Source organism: Podarcis muralis, chromosome 1, assembly GCF_964188315.1.
Source record: "Podarcis muralis chromosome 1, rPodMur119.hap1.1, whole genome shotgun sequence".
NCBI classification, from domain to species: domain Eukaryota; kingdom Metazoa; phylum Chordata; class Lepidosauria; order Squamata; family Lacertidae; genus Podarcis; species Podarcis muralis.
In genome coordinates, this window is record NC_135655.1 from 84,533,376 (window position 1) to 84,546,081 (window position 12,706).

Here is a 12,706-nt window from a genome sequence, read left to right on the forward strand (position 1 = left end):
CTGCTGCAGCTGTGTCTTTCCCACAGGAGTTGTGTCGGCAGCACATGGCTGCCAAATCACTGTTTGGCCGTGCCGAAGCTCCCTCGCCCTCCGCTCCGGCGGAGAATTCCCGCGTCAGCAGTGTCTCCTCACAGTTCAGCGATGCGCCCCAGGCCAGCCCCAGCTCCCATAGCAGCACACCATCCTGGTGCGAGGAGCCTGTGCAATCCAACATGGACATCTCTACTGGGCACATGATTCTGGTGAGGCGTTTTTGCACCGTGTGTGTGTGTGTGTGTGGAGGTACAGGCTTTATTGAGGTGCAAAGTTGCCAGATAACAGCTTTGCAACAACCAGAGGTGCTATGGACTAGTGGTGGGGAACCTGTGGTCTTAAAAGTGACATTGGACCCCAACTCCCATCATCCCTGGACATTGGCCACACTGGCTGAGGCAAAGGGACAGTGGAGTTCAACCATATCTGAAGCAACACAGGTTCCCATCTTTAGACATACAATTATTATGTGTGGGCAAAATGATAGTAGATGAAATGACAAGATTTCTGATTTCAGATAGTACGCAGCAGTGCCCCTGCTGTCTTTTGCTCCCCATGGATCTTGGCCTATAGATATCAGCAATCTCCTTTTTGATGATTGGCTATTTCTGGGGCAGCCAACACAGTGTCGTCCGGATGTTTAGGGCCACAGCTCCAGTCCAGAACATCTGGGCAGCACCATATTGGCTACCCCTGGACCTTTTATTTCTTTATTTGGCAGAACTGATATTCTGCTTAATCAACAAGAACCTCTTAAGTGGTTTACATAAAACAATATGAAATATAAAGAAACATTTGGAAAATAAATACCATGGTTATGTTAAAACACATGCAGGATTTGAAGTATAGCAGCAAATGAGAATTGTAGTTTAATAATTTAACATATATAATGGGTAAAATATAAGTAATATAGCAGCTTTATAAGGTCAGAAAAGAACTGCTGTGGGAAGGTGGATAGAAAGTCAATGGAAATGAGAGATTTGTTCTGATGGTTGTTTAAAAGAATTTGCAAACTTTGAAAAGTTAATAAAATAAATATTAACAAAAATATAAATGAAGAACACTGGTAAGAGCGAACCTTAAAAACATTTTTTTCATAATATAAATAAAACCAGCAGTTTCAAACAACATCTGCGTAATAAAATTGCATGTTTAAAATTACTTGTCTGGGGTAGTGTATGTGCAGATGTGCTTGTGCAAGTGGACATGTTTAGGAGGTGGTAATGATGCTGCCCCCCCGTCGCCCGTAGGCATACATGGAGGACCACCTGCGCAACCGTGACCGGTTAGCCAAGGAGTGGCAGGCGCTGTGTGCATACCAGGCTGAGCCTAATGCCTGTGAGGCTGCGCAGCGTGAAGCAAACATCAAGAAAAACCGCAACCCTGATTATGTGCCCTGTGAGTAGCACAGAACGGTGCTTCTTCCTGGTATCCCTGTTTACAGGGCCACTGCTGGCATGCCAGTTCTGAGGCTCTTCTGCATGGGGATTGTTGAATGATTGCATGACCAATGACTTGCTTTTTTCCAGTTTCAATTTGCATTTAAAAGCAAATTTGCCTAGTTTGCACTTTCTAAAACAATGCGCAAACGGAAGCACAGCCATTCTTTGAAATTCAGACTTCTCCAAAGTTTCCAGGGGAGTTCTCCCACCAAGGGATGTGCACAAAAATGCATATGCCAGTGTGCATAGAAATGCATATATTACTGAAAATAAGATACTAAAATGGTATTAGGGGGAATGTGTATATTACGATAAATTTTCACTAAAATGCTAGTGACTTGAAGGATTTTTTTTTGTAAAAGCAAACTGATGTGGCAATGTGGAGAGCTGAACTTAAGAATGGAAAAATGAGAAACTGAGAGAAACTGGAATGGAAGGATTCATCTGTCCTTAGTTCTCTGAGAACTCCAGGACTGAGGCCCAGAACCCTTCAGGGGTCCCTGGCTTCTCAGTTGGGTCCTGTTACATTGACTCATTGCACTTTTTTGCTTTTCCAGATGATCATGCCCGCATCAAGCTGAAGGCAGAGAGCAATCCTTCCCGCAGTGACTTCATCAATGCCAGCCCTATTGTGAGTGCCACAAACTCAGATTCACACTCTCCACTGAACTGCCCCCTTGAATCCACTGAGTCTGTCACACTGCCCTCATGTAAGAGGCAACCTTTTGCTCGGTCAAGTCTATCAACTGTGGCTCACTTTTAAGTGATGTCCTCAAAGCCACTAAAATACGACAGACCCATCATAAATGAAAGCAGAGACTCTCCCACCCTCTCCTGGACACAAGCTCTTCCCTGAGTCCAACAAACTTGTTTTTCTGAATGTGCCCTCCCAGTGTTGCCAAACTGGAGGGAAAAGCTGGATGCTTTCCCAAGTGCTATCTTACCTGCCTTCCAGAATCAGGTAAACTTTCTTGCTCTCTTGTCATGCAGCCCTGCTCCTCCTAGTGTTGAAACTGGGCAAATGCCCTTCCACTAACCTAAACTCTCCCCTTTTAGACTGTCTGTGTATCATAGGGGACTCATAGAATTGTAGAGTTGGAAGGGACCACGTGGATCATCTAGTCCAATTCCCTGCAATGCAGGAAACTTTTGCCCAACATGGGGCTCAAACCCCCAACCATGAAATTAAGAGTCTCATGCTCTACTGACTGTAACCCCTTTAGAGAAAGTCCTTCAGCCAATCAACCTTCTATTGTGGATGCTTAAAGGAAATCTATCTTGAATAGCAACATGTACGACTTAAGTGCAGTAGACTGGACAATATGAATTGTATTTAACTAACTTTTACTCAGAGTAGATCCATTGGAATAAATGGACCTAAGTTAGTAATGTTCATTCATTTTGACTGGTCTGCTCTAAACAAAAGCTAGTTGAGTACAACCCTATATAGTTGAGATTGGGTTTAATTTTTCTCTTCTCCCCCTCACCCCCATACCCACCCAGGCATGGTGACTTATCCTTCTAACTAATAATTCATATGGGAGGGTGGGGTAGTTTGCTGCTTGTCGATTTGTGAGCCTGGACAATGACAAGCCATGGGAAAAGAATTAATTTCTAATGTTCAGGGTGCAGCTAAGCATGATTGCTGTCTTGGCACAAGATTTCCATCCAGAGTTATCACAGTTAGCAAAGTTCAGGCAGACTAGAGTCCTGCCCCTTGACCTCTTTTGCCCCTAGTTCCACTCTTCCCCTTCCCTCCAAGATGAGTATAACACATATTATTTTCTCCGCAGATTGACCATGATCCACGGATGCCAGCATACATTGCCACACAGGGGCCACCGTCTCACACCATCGCTGACTTCTGGCAGGTGAGGCAAGCATGGCTCATGGTAGCCTATTCAGGGAAGATCTTGCTCAAGGGTGGTGTGGGGGCAAAGAGGCATTTAGGATGTGGCCCTTACTCCTGCACTGTGTGAGAAAGCTGACTGAGCCTTGTTTGGCAGAGATTCATGCTGTCTGCAATAATATGCTATACGGCGCCCTTAGATGAGGTGGTGGCAATGAATAGCAAAGGGCAGGCAAAGATCGGGAACCTGTGGCCTTTCAGATGTTGTTGGGACTCCATCAACCCCAACCACCATGGCTAATGGTCAGGGATGATGGGAGTTGTAGTCCAACAACAGGAGCAGCTACGTCCTTGCCCTACAGGCAATTCATGGTTGCCACCTCATCTAGGGGCTCATGGCTTCCCCATCCCTGCTTCAATCCTGGCCATGGATGAAGCTCTGCATGCTCCACGCTGAGGCACTGCCGTGAATAAATTTTGTGAATTGGCAAAGGTCCTGAATATTGGCTTGTTTTTGCACGACTAGCTTTGCCCTTTGTGTGATTTTATGCTACTTTTGCTAGCCAGAAGAAGGAGGTACACAAAGCATTGGAGCTCAATCTGTAAAAGTCCTCCTTGGCTCCCCTCTAAATTCTTAATTTGGCTAGACCATGGCCTGTACGTTTCCAAGCTTACCTCTGCAGCCATGAGGGAATGAAACTTGTCCTTTTGCTTTGTTTTTAAACTGAAGCTAAGATTTACTAAATTCTGTGCCTGACACAGTGCCAAGTTTCATGGGGTGGCTATGGATGTCTGGCCCTACACACAGCCCTGAGTTAGCTTTCAGGCCACTCTGGTTCACATCCTACCTGGAAATGAAGTAGAGGTGGGTCTCATCCTGGACAGGAGGGAGAGGAACAAGCTCTTCATTCCTGTGTGCTAGATGGTTTTGGTCTCTGACGTGCCCTGTAAGAACATAAGCACTGCTGGGTCAGGCCAAAGGCCCTCCTAGTCTAGCATCCTCTTCTCACAATGGCCTACCAGATGCCTCTGGGAAGCCTGTGAGCAGGACCTGAGCACAATAGCTCTCAGCTTGTGTCTGGCATTCAGAGGCACGCTGCCTCCAACAGTGTTTGGAACAAAGCCCTTGTAACTAGCAGCCATTGGTAGCTTTATCCTCTGTGACTCTGTCCTATGAGAACATACAACCTGGGCCCATTCCCTCGACCCACACCTGCCCCTTAGTACCTGCTGTGGGCTCTGCCTTCTTCTGGTCTCGAGAAGAAGGGTGTTTGCATTTTGAGGGCTGGGAATTAAGTGTCTGTTGCTTGTGCATAGATGGTGTGGGAGAACGGCTGCACCGTCATTGTCATGCTGAGCCCTCTAGTGGAGGACGGCGTCAAGCAGTGTGACCGCTACTGGCCTGATGAGGGCTCCTCCCTGTACCACATCTATGAGGTGAGCCTGGCGAACGGTGGCCCAAGGGCCTGCGGACACAGTTATTTTGTGATCACCATCCCTGAACTTGTCCCAGTCTCCTATTTATGTGATGCAAGGAAAAGGAATCCCAAGTTGCCACTCTTTTTATGAGCATCTAGGGAGCATACTGAGTTGGCACAGTGGTCCATCTAGCTCAGTACTGACTACACTGACTGGCAGTGGCTGTCTCCTAGTCCTACCTGGAGATGCTGGGGACTGAACTGGGGACCTTCTGCATTCAAGGTGGATGCTCTGCCACTGAGCTGCGCCCCTTCCCTAGCTTCCTCTTGTCTCACAAAGTGGCAGTGACATCCTTTTCATGCAGCTCCCTGCTGTGTGCCTGAGCTGAGCACAGCCGTACTGAGAAGCAGAGAGATGCTGGCTCTGTGGGAAAGGCTTGTGACATCTGCCCCACCCACATGGGCACACCATTCACATGCACCTCTCCCCTCCCCCAGTTGGGAGCATGTCAGAGAGAACTACCTGCTATGGAGCCAGTTCCTCCTCCTCCTGCCACAATCTCTTCCCTGATCCTGGGTAGTTAGCTGCCTACCGCCCACTAAATCCTTGGTTCTTAAGCCCTCTTGGGCAACGCAAAAGCCATCTTTTATGTACAAAGAGCATAAGGAAACAAACTCCTTGAATCACGGAGTGCTAAACTGCTTTGTGGCCTCGCAAGGTAACACCGTTGGCCATCCCTGACCCAAACTCTTACTGCTTTGCACAATTCTGTGATGTGATTGGCCCAAGGTAACTTCTGCAAGGGCTGCCTGGTTGATACACTCACTGGGTCCACAGCCCTGAGAGGAACTGCCTGTGAAAACCAAATGGTGCAGACAAACCCCAAGTCAGCTGGCTGTATGGACACAGTGCTCACGAGGGAAGAGCAAGACAAGCCCTACGTGGGCCTGACAACTGCAGGGGTGAACAGAGTCCCACTTCCCCTGGTCCAGGGAGAGCCAATGTGGTAATCTCTAGATGTTGTTGGACTCCAGCTCCCATGGTCCCTGACTGCTGGCCACGCTGGCTGGGACTGATGGGAGTTGGAGTCCTGCAACTTCTGGAGAGGAACCACGCAAGCTACTTCCACTCTAGCCACTTGGGGGAATGGTAGGAAAGGAATTACAATTGACTGAGCAGAATAAAGCATTGGGGCTGGGCTGGGCTGGGGGAATAGCAGCAGGGGAAACTGGGGGCTGGTTGGCTTATGTATAGTTGGCTAGGGAAGGATAAGGCCTCTCAGTTAATATGCTATTTTTCTCCCTCTCTCCCCCTGTCCCCACCTTCCAGGTGAACCTGGTCTCTGAACACATCTGGTGTGAGGATTTCCTGGTGCGCAGCTTCTACCTGAAGAACGTCCAGTCTCAGGAGACACGAACTCTGACACAGTTTCACTTCCTGAGCTGGCCTGCAGAGGGCATCCCCACCACCACACGGCCTCTCCTCGACTTCCGCAGGTGTGGAATTTCGTGCCTCCCCCCTCAGTGGTCAACTAGGATGAGATGTTGGGCTGGGGCTCTGGCACATGGTGTCTGTGACAGCATTGGGCAAAAAGGAGGGTTAGGAGCCAGAGCTTATGTAGCTGAGTTCCTGGAAATGGGCTAGGCCATGTTTCAAATCTTTCCTAGCTATTCTGGTCCAGAGGAAGGTCTTCAGGACCAGTGTTAGGAAGCCTTCAGGGGAAAGGGAGGAAGACTTGAGTACCATAGAAAGAAGGCACAAGTTAACCTACTACATTACTTGTGCCCCTTGGAGCCATTTGAAGGCACCCAAGGCATGAGCTTGACATCCCCTCATAATGGGTGTCACAGGCAGGTCACAGTTAGGATCGGTGGAAATAGAGTCAATTGCCCTTTTGGATCCTCATAATGTGTGCTGATAACCCTTACAGTACTATCTCCTTCCCTACCCTTTGCAATACAGATGAGAAGGCTGATTTTTGTGTGTTGAGGCACTCCATTTTCCTTGCATCCCAAAGGCTCTAAGGGAGCCATCAAAGTCCTCTTCAGCAGCCTTCCCCCCCCCCCATTTCCAGAACCAATTACCTGCATCACTCCAGACTTAGGAACTGGAGGTGTCACTCAAAAGTACCGTATTTTTCGCCCCATAGGACGCACTTTTCCCCCTCCAAAAATGAAGGGGAAATCTGGGTGCGTCCTATGGGGCGAATGCAGGCTTTCGCTGAAGCTTGGAGAGCGAGAGGGGTCGGTGCGCACCGACCCCTCTCGCTCTCTAGGCTTCAGGAAGACATCCGCAGCCTAGGCAGCCCTGCGGGAGTTCCCGCAGGGCTGCCTAGGCTGCGGATAGCAGCCTGCTTCCTGGAGCGCCGGGCGCTCTGAAGCAGAGCGCCCCGCACGCCGGGCAGACATCGGCCAGCCCCACAAGCTCGGGGGACAGCAGGGAGGTGCAGCGCTGCCATCCTGCTGTTCCCCGACCTGGTTTTGGGGGAGAAATAAAGGAAAACATTTTTTCCTTTATTTCCCCCCCAAAAAACTAGGTGCGTCCTATGGGACGGAGCGTCCTACGGGACGAAAAATACGGTAAATTGCATTGATGCCGACTGTGTCGTTTTCTCTTAACTGTCATCATTTAGCCCGATGGTGTTAACTTTGTGCAGGAAGGAATGTTCTGGCGCATGAGTCATGCTGGGAGTCCCTGTAATGGTTGGGAAATAGTGTGCCTCTGGGCTTTAGCTCTGTGGAGCATCCACTCTGACTATAGAGGCTGCAGTGCTGAGAGGCTACCTGGAAGTAACATAATTACGCACTGTGCTGCATTATTTGTCTGGGTCAGAGTGTCGCGTGTGGGCTGGTAGTGACGCTTAACGTAGATGACGAACCCTTTGCCTTTCAGCTTTAGTATCAGCCTTAGAGAAAGGTAACCTCAGAAGGTACTGATATGGGGGAAGCATAATTTGGCATTTAGCATAGGATGCTTGATACTTTGGGTGTGCACGCACATGCGCCCACACTTGCAGTGCAGATGACGAAGGCCCTGCAAGGTCACGAATGAATCAGAATTTACATGTAGTAGAGATACTGCCTCTCTGTACCGTCACCGCAGTCCTGTGAATGCTTTAACTGGAATGCGTTTTGGGAGATGTGGACTTCAAAAGAGGCAAGGATGGAGGGGGGGTGGGGACTCCGAATGTCTCTAATTAAGTGAGAAAAGTTTCATGACACACTTCAGATATAGACAGGGGAGCTGTGTGCAGCTGAACCCTTTGAATTCCACACCCCTCACTCAAAAGGGTGCCATTGAGGTGCAGTATGAAACACAGTTCACACCAGATACAATTTATTCTTCAGGACTGGCCATTTCCCCTGATTATTGTGAAGTATGAACACAGAATCACAAGAAATGTTTTGAAAGGCAACGAATGTTTGCTTTAGTTACAGCAGGGTTCAAAGAATGGGGCTTTTGGACTTTGCTGGGCATCTTCCTCCCCACCTCCTACCAAGATCTGGAATTGGCCCCCTGTGCTGCCTCCCTCCCCAGTCCAGTTTCCATATGGGGAAAACCAAGTGGGATGTCTTACGCCAGCTGTGAGGACCCTTTGGCCCTCCAGATGTTGCTGAAATACAGCTCCCATCAGTCCCAGCAAGCATGGCCAGTGGCCGGGGTTGATGTGAGCTGTTTGTTCAGCATTAACTGGAGGGCCAAAGGGGTCCCCACACTTATCTTAGTCTAATGAAGGTAACTATGCAAATATGTGTCATTATTCTGCATGTTTTCTGACAGCAGCCAAGGATCAACGTTTGTGAGGGTCCCAAATTCAGCTATGGTTATATGTTGTGTGGGTTCTCTCCACCACCCAGCCTCACAGTGAGATGAGATCCAATGGATAAAAACACTGCATGGGGCAAAAAAAGTGGAGAAAACACTGTAAAGGAGCAGAGGGAGACTGCGAAATTGGGTCCTCCCCCCCCCCCCGCCCTTATAGAGAGTTTGTGTCTGGAGCGATTGGCCCATCTTACGCAACCTGCTTCCAAATTATTTCTAACCTGTTTTATCCCCTCTGTCTTGTCCCTCCCGCGTGCTCCAATAAGCCTCTCTCTCTTTCTCTCTCTCTGCCTTCACCCATCCTCCTTGCGCAAGGGGACTCCTGCTGCCTTGACATCTGTGCTGGCGGTGGGTGTGGACGTGGGGCTGCTTAGCTTCCCCGGCAGCCATTGCAAAAAGAGGCATCTCTGGGCGTGGGATAATCGCCACTGTGCATTTCCAGATCCATTAGGAAAACTCTCTGTGTGGCTTCAGGCTTGGAAGATGACAGAGAGGAAAGGATCCCGGTGTCACGGCTTGGGGTTCAATGGTTCCTGTGGCCTTCTGAGCTCCCCCCACCAATGGGCAGCATTTGGGGGCCCAGGGCACATGTGCAACCTAAGCAAGCTGAAATACGAGAGGATCCCAGCTTGCTCTCAGCTCTGCCTTTCTCTCCCATCTGTGTCCTGTCGGTGCTGCTTTATGAGGCTCTTTGCCTCTCTAGTTCCCTATGAAGCTCGCTTAGCTCTTTCCTCTGCCTGCATTACACCATTGCGCTCTCTCTCTCTCCTTCACCACCACCACCACCTCTCCTCCTCCTCCTCCTTTTCTTCCTTCCTTCCTTTTTCCTCTCTCTTTTCTCTCTCACAGCCGCCAGTGTCATTTTTGTGATTTGCAGCTAGTAATCCTGGCCCAGTTGCATAGTCACAAAAGTGATCATTGGCCGCCGTGCTGGCTGCATGGAACGAGACAGGGCCTCAGCTGCTGTCGTGCTCCACCTTCTGCCCTCCCTCCCTGCTCTGCCCTCGTCCACCAGAGCAAAAGAGGCCCAAAACTAGATCCAGTCTCTTACGTGCAGATGGCCATTGGAGAACAAGGAAGCTGTGTGTGGCGGTTGTGAGTGGATGGAGGGTCTGTGTCATAAGGCAAGAGAGGGGATTTGTTCCACGAGGGCGAAGAGCCCATGACTCTCTGCCACCATGAGCACATGGAAATGGAAATGGCACTGTGATACGGAGCAGGTCCCTTGCTCATAGCCTGCCAGTTAAACCTGCAGTTTGCAGGCAGTGGATGCAACACCTCTGGCTCTCATCATTCCTGGCCATTGGCTTTGCTGGGTGGGGCTGATGAGAGTTGGAGTCCAACAACATCTGGAGGGTCACAGGTTCCCTTTTCCTGCTATAAGATCGTATTTTTCACAGCTGAATGCTGCAGGCAGAAGTTTTGCAAATCAGCCTGCAGACATCTTCAATAATATGCTTTCTTCCCCACCTCTGAGATATTTTGGCATATTGCACCTGCTTTTTGGAACCTTATATATATCAAAGTGCTCCAAAATGTCAGGCTGCCTGACTGATGCTCTGCAGAGTAATGTGTCCTTTTTGATCCAGCCCCAGCCCCTTCAAAATGTGCAGCAATCGAATAACCAGAATATAATCTTATTTATATGTTAGATTCATTTGAGATAATTCCTTCTCATTGTTCAGACAATTTGACTAGCTGATCTGTGACACCCCATGGCGTGGATACAAGAAATTCCTCTCTCAAAAATAAAGAAATTTCCCCCTTGCCAGCAAAAACTCTAGTTCTGTAACTAGCAAGAAAACAAGGCTCTTCACCTCCAGAAGAGCAATCGAGGTGAAGTGATGAGAGCAGCATCACTCGCTTTGTGGAATCAGATGTGTAGCTGCGAAAAGGACCCCAAATTACAAAACAAAGGACTCTCATGTTGCTACAGTGGAACACTGGCCATGTGAAGGATACCCATTTCATATTGGATATGTAAATGTGAAATAAATGTTTTTGTTAGGAAAAATATATGGACTGGTGCAAGCAATCTCAATCACTTGTTCACTGCATTTTACCATATGCACCATAGTAATCGGATTGCTTTAATGCACTCATGAGGGTAATACTTGGGTTATTTAATGGTGTGTTGCAGGGGGTGGATTAAACAGAATGACATTTTGCTCTCCAGTGGATCAATTAATATGTGATTTTTAAAATAGCATTTTTGGTGGGTGAAGAGGATTGAAAATCCAATGTGATGAACCGAATTTGAAAAATCCATTTGGGGGATTACTGGGAGACACTTGGAACGGGCTTTGAAAAGGGGCACTTGTCCTGCAAAGTAGCATTTTAGGTTCCATGCCTCTTGGAGGCTTCTGCACTTTCACCTTTTTTTGACGATTTGGAAAATGTCCCATGGGCCACGTAGGAGGATCTCTGCCAGTTGACTTTGCAAAGTTCCATCTGTACACAGTGTCCTGCCTGCACACTGCTGATAGTTGTGAGTAAAGTGTTTTGTTCCCACTTGGTGCTGAGCTCCTGCTGTCAAGAGCTCATTGAGAACCATCCTTGCACCCATGCCTAGTTCTCCTTGGCTTGGTAAGTGAGGTGGGGAGGGTATTGCCTTAATCTGTGCAGCTGCCCTGCGACTTCTAAGCGATCAGTTGAAACCCAAAGCAGGGCTGCTCTCTGATCCCAACCTTTCCTTGTTCCGGCAGGAAGGTGAACAAGTGCTACCGCGGCCGCTCATGCCCAATCGTCATCCACTGCAGGTAATGCCCTGGGAAGGCTGAGTCTAATTGGTTGTGGTGTTGCCGTGGAAACACCACCCAGCTGAGGTACAGAGAACGGTTCTTTTCAGAAGCACACAGCAAAGTGCGATGGATTTTGCCGGGGTGGGTGGGGGATTTGCCCATCAGAAGCACCCCATGTCATAGAACTAAATTGTACTGTCAGGTCAATAGGTCCCCTTCTGAGGGAAACAGCAGAGCTGGATCTCCCCTTTTGTTGTGTTGTTCTCAGCAGCAGTGCCAAACCTCTTATCTTTTTGCAGTGATGGCGCAGGAAGGACCGGGACGTATATCCTTATCGACATGGTTCTGAACCGAATGGCCAAAGGTGAGAAGGGATGGGAGGGAAGGCAGGTCTATTCCATGCACACAACCTGGTCTTGGCCAAGCCTGCAGGTGCACAAACTACTGCACAAAGACAGGCCCCTGCTGTTTGAAGGCCTCCAGCCCACCATCTCCTCCTGTCTCTTCTGCATTTACCCCCGATTACCTTCATATTCCACAGCCACCATTTCGTTCATGGGTGTATGGAGTTTCCCTCTTCACTGCTTCTTACCCCTTCACTCAATTCTGACTTTACCTCTCTTCCTGCCTGCTAGGTGTGAAGGAGATTGATATCGCAGCCACCCTGGAGCACGTGCGAGATCAGCGACCTGGCATGGTGCAGACAAAGGTATGTTGGGATGCTTGCTTTCAGGTAGCCAATGTAAGGCTCTGCAGCCCCAGCCAGCATCATCAATGGTCAGGGATGATGGGAATCATAGGCCAACATCTGGCAGGCATCACCTGTGCTATCCCTGCTCTGTGCCCACTACTTGTGGGCAAAACCTGAAACGCCTGCTGGTGGCATAACTTGGTTCCTGGAGGGCATGGAATAAGAATGCATTGGGACCTTCTGGCAGTGACAGGGTGGAAGGGAAGTGTAGGCTCCACCTGCACTATGCATTTAAAGTGGTATCACGTCACTTCAAGCAGCCACAAACCCCCAAAGAATCCTGGGAGCTGTAGTTTGTTAAGGGTGCCGAGAATTGTTGGGAGACCACTATTCCCCTCACAGAGCTGTAATTCTCAGAGTCCCCATTGAAGAGGGATCGAATGTTCAACCACTTTGAGAATTATAGCTCTTTGTGGGGAATAGGGGGTCTTTCTTCTTTACAGCTCTCAGCACTCTTAACAAGCTACAGATCCCAGGATTCTTTGGGGGAAGTTGTGGTCGTTTAAAGTGGTCTGATGTGGCTTTGTATGTGTACTGCAGATGAGGCCTAAGTCAAGGAACCATTGTACTCTCTGTCCCTGCCTACTGGAGGGGGGGGGTCAGACATGGTGCTTGGTAGAATACTAAAGGTCAGGGTTTTTTTACCCAG

At 48.9% G+C, this 12,706-nt stretch overlaps 1 protein-coding gene across 4 annotated transcripts in view; it reads left to right on the plus strand.

The window, feature by feature from the left end:
• The window catches only part of PTPRN (protein tyrosine phosphatase receptor type N), a 34,911-nt gene that overhangs the window by 18,733 nt on the left and 3,472 nt on the right, over positions 1 to 12,706 (plus strand). For all 4 annotated transcript variants that reach the window (XM_028741241.2, XM_028741248.2, XM_028741232.2 and 1 more), the window contains 9 exons: positions 27 to 242; positions 1,284 to 1,431; positions 2,033 to 2,106; positions 3,269 to 3,346; positions 4,642 to 4,761; positions 6,073 to 6,239; positions 11,271 to 11,324; positions 11,606 to 11,670; positions 11,942 to 12,015. In XM_028741241.2, coding sequence (XP_028597074.2) covers positions 27 to 242; positions 1,284 to 1,431; positions 2,033 to 2,106; positions 3,269 to 3,346; positions 4,642 to 4,761; positions 6,073 to 6,239; positions 11,271 to 11,324; positions 11,606 to 11,670; positions 11,942 to 12,015 — 996 coding nt within the window. The remainder of the gene's footprint in view (positions 1 to 26; positions 243 to 1,283; positions 1,432 to 2,032; positions 2,107 to 3,268; positions 3,347 to 4,641; positions 4,762 to 6,072; positions 6,240 to 11,270; positions 11,325 to 11,605; positions 11,671 to 11,941; positions 12,016 to 12,706) is intronic.